This window comes from Haliotis rufescens, unplaced genomic scaffold (genome assembly GCF_023055435.1).
Source record: "Haliotis rufescens isolate VD_foot unplaced genomic scaffold, xgHalRufe1.0.p SCAF_8, whole genome shotgun sequence".
NCBI classification, from domain to species: Eukaryota; Metazoa; Mollusca; class Gastropoda; order Lepetellida; family Haliotidae; genus Haliotis; species Haliotis rufescens.
Window position 1 is genome coordinate 28,726,247 of NW_025964372.1, and position 10,117 is coordinate 28,736,363.

Here is a 10,117-nt window from a genome sequence, read left to right on the forward strand (position 1 = left end):
TGTCAGGACTGTGTTACGCATGTGTCAGGACTGTGTCAGGACTGTGTCAGGACTGTGTCAACAAAGGGTTAAGTCGTTAATATTAACAGCAAATAACGTTGGGGATAACATGCACCCCTGTTTTACACCTAAAACCACTGGGAAAGCATCAGTAGAAGGTTCATTGAATTTTGAACACAGTTGACATTGTCATAGAGAGATTGGATGGCATCTAATATTTTGCCTCTTAAACCGACTTGGAACAATTTAAACCATGGGCATTCTCGATTAACAGTGCCGAATGCTCTATTAAAATTAACAAAGCAAACAAAAAGGAATCTTTTTCTGGCTTTTCTTGTCTGAATTAAAGACGATAAAACGTTAAGATGATCAAAACAATCTCTGTTAGAAGGGAAACAATTCTGTTCATCGACTAGAATTTCATTATTCTCCAACCAATTGCTCAAACGAGTGTTAAGAATATCTGCATACATCTTGCCTGGAATTCATATAAGTGTTATGCCCCGATATTCAAGTGGGTTGCAAGGATCACTCATACCAGATTTAGGTATGGGGTTAGCAATATCTTCCTTCCACATGGAGGGCACTACTCCGTTATTAAAACAATATTTGATTATTCTATACAGTAAATCAACACAGGCGGAATTTCTAAGAACCTCAGAAGGTATACCATCAAGGCAAACGTTTCGGTTCATTTTGTCAAAGTCTTTCCTGCACTCTCTATAAATATAACCAGTACGTAAAAGTCGCTTAGTTAAAACAATTTTACTTTTCAACCACTCCCTTTCACACTTACAAACCAACTCCCACTTGTCTTGACGTTCATTGTTCCAGTACGGTCTAGATCTGCTCTCTTTTTTATTTGTATTACTTTTTGTTTTTGCCTTGTTTAGTTTAGTTTTCATTTCATCAATGATAAGACTATGGAATGCAGCATTGGCATCATTTTCCTCATAAAGATCATTTTCTAATTTGTTAATAGCTCCTAAGACAAGTCGAAGTGACCGTTCGTCATTCAGGAATGATGCGAGTATTTTCTTAAAACTATATTTTTGGGCATTTGTATACTCCTTATTTTCTATAAAATCATCAGTGGTATCAGTATGTTCAGTATACAAAAACGTATAGTTGTTTCTAATAAAGAATGATCTGGGATCTTTTGACTCCCATATTGTTGGGTCATATTTACAACATCTGACATTTTATAAACTTTGAAATCAGCAACATGACACAGCTGTTCGTTTGGGTACAAAAACATAATCAAGAACGGCCCTGTCTTTGGTTGAAATAGATGTAAAGTAATTAACATCAACTCTTCCATTAACCATACATAAATTGCAATCAACAAGAGCATCAATAAGTAGATTGCCATGGTGATAAACAGTCTCGTCAATCATTTCTCTACGTGGAACTTTATCCACTCTAAACCACATCGTGCGTTAAGATCACCTACAATGACGAGCTTACCAATGTTACTTTTATCAGCGCCAATATACAAGTAATTTAGCCACACAATTGTATCACGACAATAAAAAAGGAGAGTTGCTTAACAACACTTTGAAAAGATATGGATACGGTGCGTATACTGCCAATTAAGTCGGCTGCGACCAATTAACACCTTTGTCAATTACGTAAGGATAAGAATTTATGGATGACCAACTTCTTTATTACAATTGAGAGCGACGTTTCGGTGTAGTTTCTAACACCGTTATCAAGCAAGTGATAAGAAGTTGTTCATCCTTAAATTCTTATCCTTACTTAGTACTCCAACTTCTAAATGCCTATCAAAGAAGTTTATCATTTAACTTGTGAGTTAATAACCTCGGCTCAGTAAAATAACAGGAAACACAGACAGCTAATCCCTAAAATAAGTCACTTAGACTACAAAATAGACGATTACGTCTGAATATCAACTAGTCGTAATCGACTAAAGATTCTTTCACTTTGACCGAACAAGAAAATACTAAAGTTCCCAAATAGTAAATCACGGTAAGGTTGGTTATACACAGATTAATAGAAAAACAGAGTATCAGAAACCCTAGTAACTGTGTTCAATACAACCAGACTAAGTCAGAATTTAGATCGACATATCCCCGAACGCACTTACTGACGAAACCTGCGTTTCGACAGTGACCACTCCAGTAGCGAGACAATCGTGAACGATTTACTGAAGTCTGGAGGGTAAAGATATAAAATCTAGAAAGACTTTAAATATACTACGTGCGGACATCGGGTGAGAAATCCTCTCCTGGATTGACGGGGAATACATCTGATTTGGGTGCCTACCTATAAACGTGTGTATCTAAACACCGGGAAAATACGAACAGCAAACTAACTACTATATCTACAGTGAAGATCTAAGAGCCAAAATAAGCTATCCAATAATTCACAAGAAGCTATGTACAATTATTGATGAGTCCAAAATGACCATAATTACATATACATATAATATTTTAATGTACATATAAATTCCCCCAAATCAAAATTACAGCAACAAAAAACATTTTCAATGCAAGAATATGCTAGCGAACATATAAGAGATAACACACATCTAGTCAATACATGGTTAGTGAGTATCATAAGATCACAAGAGAATGAAATAGTCGGGCCACTACGATTTAACACGCAATTATCTCACACTGTAGGATCGCGACCGCCAAGCGGTACCGGAAATAAAGCCAGGAAACAGAGCTGCACTAGACCGTGAATGGGTAAACACAAACCACAGTGACACTCATGATACCCCTTCGCAAACTGCAAACATTTGCTTGCACCGTAATTTGAATCTGACAAGGAGGTTGTCTGCAAAGACAGCGTGGCGTTACTTGTGGGCAGCTGAATATTGAGCTAGAAGATATCACTTTCTAATCGAACCTTACCACAGGGGAAGGTAGTCATACTTCATCGCAGGACATCGTAATATTCTTGGGACAAAGCGAAGAAATAACCGGTCGGATGAACAGTGCCAGATATTTCCAATATCAAAGTACATACAATATTCAGGTAAAGTAATTATTTAGTAGGAATCGTACAATGGACTGCTTCTAGTATAGATTTCATATGATTCACGAAATGTTTATTGTCATTTGTTGTCATCACAAATTTTCAGTGATCCGTTCATATGTGTACCGCTATTTGGCTTTTTACGCCTAATTGAGACTGACGTTATGTTCTATGTTGATGGGGCCGTAAACGATAAAAAACTAGATGATCATCAAAACTACTTCGCTCAAATATTTTTGTGATCATTATGATCTTTGGCCATGTGCACCATACAATGGGTAACTGTACAGATTTAGGGTCAGAATAGCTCCTGGGGTCGGTGGCAGACAACATAATATGAAAATAGGAATACGTCATTGTTTAACCTCTTTGATTGACAGTGTGATATTTTGTATCACAAATTCACAGGTCATGTGTCTGAGCTTGATTGTATGGCCATTGCAGGTGGAAAAGGGGTGGCCGATACACCGTCTTTAAAACCAGTGTAGTTTCCTTCTGGATCTGGGTATTCTTTTCTGACCCGCCACACCACACAGCTTGGAAGAGGCACTCGGATACCAGGCCCTGTCGTGCCGTGTTGAAAACGACTCATCTGTCTATAGATCACATGACGGCTTCGTTTGTTCACACGAGCCATACCACAACGGCGGAATTTATCCTTAAAGAACGATCGGAAACGTTTAGGTCCATGCAGGAGAACAAGTAGGGTCTGGAATGAAGAATGACGTAACACGTAAACCTGTAGCATTTGCAGAATATATTCATATAATGTGACAAACTGCAGTAACCATTGCTGACTGACGCTTTATTTAATACCGACACAAAATAAGGGAACTAATTATCTGAATGTAGCGATCGTTGAGGTGTAGATTCACAATACCGTGGCGATGCTTCTGAACGCAACATCTAATCACAATGAACTTTTACATCATGCATAAAAAATATAAGTTGCATGTACCTACAGAAGACAAAGTGTTTTCGCCTAAAGCGGAACTCACAATTACTAATGCAAGTGAGCTAAGTATAAGCTTTAAAATGCCCCCGAGACAGTTTCTCAATGAACAGACAAAATAGTGAATTGTTGGTGTGATAGAGGGGCACGTCACTATCCCCAGGTGCCCGACTATTTGGCAAATTATCGGCAATTTTGAACTTCAGGGTGACTGTGCCAGACCATGTCGTGCAAAGGTCGTCACCGATTATCCCCGACGAGAGGGCATGCGGACATTGGACTGACACGCCAAGTCCTCTGAAAGGTCCCCAATAGAGCATCTGTGGGATGTTGTCGAGTGGTGAGTGTGTACCAGGGACCCAGCATCCGTCAATGTGGACTAGCTTGGGTAAGTCTTTCAGGCGGAATGGCGGGCAAGATCAAAGTTAATCAAGTTAATCAACAGTACGCCATCAAGGTGTCGTGGATATATCGCCCAACATGGTTGACACACCAGGTATTGATCTTCACGCCCTTAATTAATTCATAATACTTTTATCGTCATTACTCCTTCACGATCACTTCATCGGTTCCCTTGCTTTTTGTCGGTAGTATACACATACATATAAGATCTAACATTTATTCGTTTATCGAGGATATTTGTTGTAGTGCCGAAATCGTTTGATTAAGTCATAGTGAGCTTAAGTGAATATGTATCTCACAGTGCAATAAGAAGATAAATTTAAACATTATGTGCTTTCAGTTTTGCGTGTGTTACTGAGTATTAAGAGTAACAATTTATGTTAAAATTTCCAGTCATCTAATACTCAATAATTCCTGCGAATCTGAAAACATAAACTGTATTTAATGACCGGATATTTCATTTGAAACCGACGGCGTCATCAAAACTTGCAAATCTGAAAAGTTGATAATGCTTATCAATAATTATCAATTTTCCCTGGCACTCACTCATTCATCCATTATTTTAACAAGATGACACAATCAAACATGGCCTGAGAAACACTTGAACTTTAAATAAATAAATTCACGGATAAACAAATATATAAATGAATAAATGAGTTAATTAAAATAAATGACACGTGAAATCTGTCTTTTTCCAATGTCTTTATCTACTCCAACTCCGTATCCAACTTCACCTGGAAACAGGGGAAATAGGGATGAAAGGGGTGATGAGTAGTAATTAGCTGGTATTAAACCATGAAATATGTGTATTGAAAAGGTAGTCATAATGGAAAGTAATCATGCTAGGAAGACACCATCTGAAAACGTTTATCGACATTGTATTATACGAAATACAAAAAGTATCAGTCATTTTCCATAGCACTCACTCATTCACCCATTCTGTTAGAAATCATGTGAGAGTAATACCAGTCAAACATGTTAACCACGATGCACAATGACATTTCAGGACGCACACAGACAAAAACTACTCACTCTCGATTTTGACGAACAGTCGCCCTCTTTCAGGTCACAGCATACCTTTTCAACTTCATGTTTCATATCACGACAGTGACCACATTTACACCAAGAAGGTGCAGCTTCAGGATTGGGTGAGCCTGTTTACGAAATTAGAAACCTTTAAAATCAAATACCCTTCCAAGTATACTGAACCGCAAAAGAAACGTCACCCCAAGTAACATTGCATGAAAAGTTGTCATTTAAATATCTGGGTATTTTTTGTCAAAGTTTCTAAAATCTAACACTACCCTTTCCGGAAAAATGAAATTAGATGATAAAACACAAAGCAGATGACAATAAAATCGATCGCCCAAACGCATCACGGCAACGGCCATGGTAACCCGATGCACGTGAGTTCCGTGCAAATTGAAATGCACATGCGTTCCTCCATTTCTTGCCTTATAAAAATCCACCCAGATCGGATAACATTCATTCGTTATTGAATTGCTACCACATGCTAAGATTGACAAGAAATCAGCGACATCAAGCCCTTGGACGATTGCAAGCTTGACAAACCGCCCAACAAGTAGCAAATGCAGTCTACGTAAGGACCATATACAGACCAGCAACACTACAGATGACCGACCACGTAGTTGAAGACCAAGGGTCACCACCCGACGTCATGATCGTCAGATTGTGCGACAGCATCTTCAAGATTCCTTTGTTACTGCTGTGGAAACTGCTCGACAGACCATGGGGACACACCAGCGACACATTAATGCGGACACTGTGCGTCGACGATTGATGAGCAGACACCTCCACTGTCACAGGCCACACCGAGGACCCATCCTGACAGCACGCCATCGCCGGGACCGTCTTCAGTGGGCAACACAGCACCAGCATTGGCGCCACCAGCAGTGAAGAAAAGGCCTCTTCTCAGACGAGAGCCGTTACTGTATCTCGACAGCAGATGGCAGAGAGAGAGAGAGTATGGCGACGCCGTGGGAAACGTTATTCGGATGCTTGTGTTGAGAGACTCGTGGGGTGGTCCGAGCATCATGGTGTGGGGTGGAATTGGTCTTGCACAGAGTGTCGGACCTTCTGTCTTCCGGAACATCGGTCCAGGGAGAGGCAATGGTGTTATGGCAGCTCGGTACATTGATCAAGTCTTGAGACCACACGCTATACCTCAACCACACGCAACCACGAGTTTCAGCATGATAACGCCCGTGCCCACCCTGCGAAAGCAACAAGAGACTTCCTCCAGCAGAATGGCAGAAAGGCGGCTGAATGACGTCCGACCAAGGCTCACAACTGCAGCTGAGCTGCGTCAGGCGTTCCTCAAGTGCCTATGGCCTTCATCAACCGCCCCATCCATTCCATGTATCGACGTTGCACGGCAGTCATCAATGCACATGGCGGACACATGAGATTCTGACTTGTGATGCCATTTTCTCAGAGACTGGTGTTGTGTTTCACTGTGAGAACATTTGACACTTTAATTTCAACTTTGATGATCTGTTTTGCCAAGTTTCATCTTTTTAATATGTCTCAAAGTATGTTAACAGTGTTTGTACAAATAAGGTTTCTCATATATCTATCCATGGTGACGTTTCTTTTGCGATTCAGTATATGTATAGAGAACTTAAAAAATTCTTCCTTGCTTTACTTTGCGATATTGTCATAAACTGATGTCTCTCATGGTATTAATAATATTTACAACTCTTGTTTTAAAGAATATGTGCGAGTCATGTCATACCCGATTTGGGAAAAATGGTTATCAAGAATCTGCTGAGCAGAGTTGCTTCCCCTATCCGTAGCTAGATTTGCTAACGTAAGTGAACGTGGATGCTAAACGTAGATGTACCTTGGCTAAGAAATATGCTTCTGTTGTAAACAAAAGTTGTAAACAGCTACCACCTGCGTCACCGTGGAGTTTTCTCCCATATAAGGCTAGTCGACCTACCCCTAAGCATGTAGAATAGACAATTAAAAAAAAGTTTAACAGATTTAAACAGTTTTCAGAACTGGTTAGCTCTATCAAGGGTAATTCTGTTCTCACCTCCTAAGTTACCATAGGCGTTGCTGTCCATAGGCCTGTCCAGTGAATGTGCATCATCACTGGAGTTTGTTGACATGTCCTGGTCTTCATGCTGCTCTCCGTCTGTACTGTTTCTAACAAAAGTATTATTTGCCGCTGTCAGTATTTCATGCAGGTGTGGATAGTTGTCTTGCAAAGCGTCCTTAAAACATTGATCGTCCACGTTTTTAAGGAGCGTGCGTTTTTCGCTTTCACTCACGTTTTTGGAGGTCAAATCTTTAAATATTACTTCAGTTATTCCTTTTGTCTCATACAACGATTGTGCCAGTCGTCGTGGATGTATTAGCTCTATAATGGTCGACTTTGGTAATGTTGGTCCCTTTAGCTGGTGATCGGACCCCGGCCTTTCAAAACGTAACTGAAAAGACAACCCTGTTTCTTCTTCCGTTTCTTTTAGTATCGGAATGAATTTGTCCCAATAATCAGACATGGATAGTCCTATCAGATAATGGGCAAATGCTAGTGATTTCTCTATATCTGATGACTTTTCTCTGAGGCTTTTCTCACTGTCCTCGGATATCAGATGTTCTTCGTACATACGATCAATCAGATGGGTGTTTTTCAGAGGGATGTCTCTAATCAGTGGCCATTTATCTCTGATCTCTTCAATGTGTGTTGTATTGGGGAACGTTGCAGTTTCTAAAATGTGAATGAAGTGAAATAGTCCTTACTCAAAATATAAAGCAGTACATGAACGTTATTCATGTCGTTTATCACATAAACCATAATATCTATGTTGCTGACTACCCAGTAATTACCACACAATACTATACAATGATATCGCAACAAACTGTAATGGTCTGGTTGTGGAGACGAGATTCTGTTTATATCCCTCAGTCATTACATGTATAGTGTCTAGATACCAGCATATAAACACAATGATATATAATCACACAAGATTACGAGATTCTAACCTCAAGTGTTACAATCTAAATAATTGATAACTATACAGTTTCCTTAACGTTAACCTTACTGTGTCGATTTGTGACTGGCCCAGTGTAATATGTATCCTCTGATAACATACACATTCAGGACATTCGGAAAGTGATAAATCTATTAGTCACTTACACGTACTGACATGTATAACGTGAAGTGATAATGAAACTAGATACAGTCATACATTTACCTTTGATATTTAGTATCCGTTGTAAGCATGCGGTTTCATTTTCTTTCAGTTTGTGGAAACTTTGTTTTATATCGGCTACATTCTCTTTAGCCTTCACATGAGCTTTAAGATATTCTTGTACAGTTTCACCCCTTGCTTGTAAAACGTCCACAACCTGGAGTACAAGATCTTCATCTGGTCCCTTGCCTTCATCTGTCAGCCCTGCGACGTCCTTGAGAAGGTTCTCAGCCATTCTCTGACAGGGACCGTGCAGGTACGATTGATGTCCTTCTGCTGCCATCCCGTTCTGTTGACAAAGCTGAAGAGTATAAACAGTAAACAACAGTAACACCTCATTGAACTCCATATATCATGTACAATATTCGCGCATTATCTTGTAAATATAAACTAAGTTAGTTAAAACATTGGTTAGTATCAATGATCCACGCTTTCGAAATACGATAATATGCAATAAACCACTTCACTTGTATTTTAAAACCAGATCCTCAGTTTAATCAGCTCGTACGCATGCTGAGGACCTATTCTGACCAAAAACGTACTATTGCTAAAAGCGACTTACATCCATAACTCATGGAAATCAGTAATGTCTGAGAATTTGTTTTATCAGGGTTTCAACATTCAAGGTTTAGTGAAGCTTTTCAGTAAAGTGTTTTTTGGCAGCTCAATTTACATGTGTTTGTGATTGAGGCCACCGGCTGGACAGAATACACTCACCTTTTCACGACCACCTGATATCATCAGGTATTAAAAAACACGCATATTTTTTTCTGTAAAAGACTTGCTTAAAAGTTGACGGCAATACTGATGAGTGAGTGAGTGAGTTTGGTTTAACGCCGCTTTTAACAGTATGTACGTATTTACGTACATAAAACCACTGCACACTACTGGCAAGTATCCAATATGTTTGTATAAACAGGTGAACTGATATAATAGCAGGTCAACATGACCTTGGTAGTATAAGAGTAGTGTCACCGCACTCCCCATTTATGACGTCGCTGAAAAGAGCACACTGTCAGGCTCTTCTACAAAATCGCATAACGTAAATATGGACAGAGAAGGATAAATAGAGATTTCATGTGCCGGGTATGTTTTCGTACGATGCGGAACACGCGAGGGTAATAATCTCTCTTCTGTATAATGTCATGTTTAAGATATATTTTTATTTAAGTAACACCTGGAACCGAATAGGAATACTATCTCCGAGTTTACCTTGTAAATGCGCGGCATGGATTATGAAGTACCAACACAATAAACCCCAAATAACCGTGAACCTACCTGTTATGGTCTGCCTTTGATGTATGTACATTACCTAATGCAGGTATACACGCACTTCACATGTACCTACATGTATATATATAAATAGACCCATATCATATACTAGAGTGACACTTATGTTAAAACACTTTAGCATGCAGCATATCTGTGCACCAGTCGGAACAGAAACATTACTGTTGACAAGTCAAACGTATTGATCTACTGCTGCAAGAAATAAATTGGAGTTTCAATATACTGACAACGACGATCCCTTTTGTACAAG

General features: G+C 39.4%; 1 protein-coding gene across 2 annotated transcripts; it reads right to left on the reverse strand.

Annotated features, from left to right (window-relative positions):
* Positions 1–694: 694 nt before the first annotated feature.
* LOC124121603 lies at positions 695–9,916 on the reverse strand. 2 transcript variants are annotated; one of them, XM_046484625.2, is made up of 5 exons: positions 9,856–9,916; positions 8,581–8,866; positions 7,416–8,093; positions 5,390–5,511; positions 695–3,712 (listed from the first exon to the last, which is right to left on the reverse strand). In XM_046484625.2, the coding sequence occupies exons 2-5, from the start codon at positions 8,858–8,860 to the stop codon at positions 3,413–3,415; spliced, it is 1,380 nt and encodes a 459-aa protein (XP_046340581.2). In that variant the 5' UTR covers positions 8,861–8,866; positions 9,856–9,916; the 3' UTR covers positions 695–3,412. The 2 variants fall into 2 exon arrangements, with proteins under 2 accessions (XP_046340581.2, XP_046340582.2); XM_046484626.2 differs by having other exon boundaries at positions 8,581–8,878; positions 9,856–9,909.
* Positions 9,917–10,117: the final 201 nt, after the last annotated feature.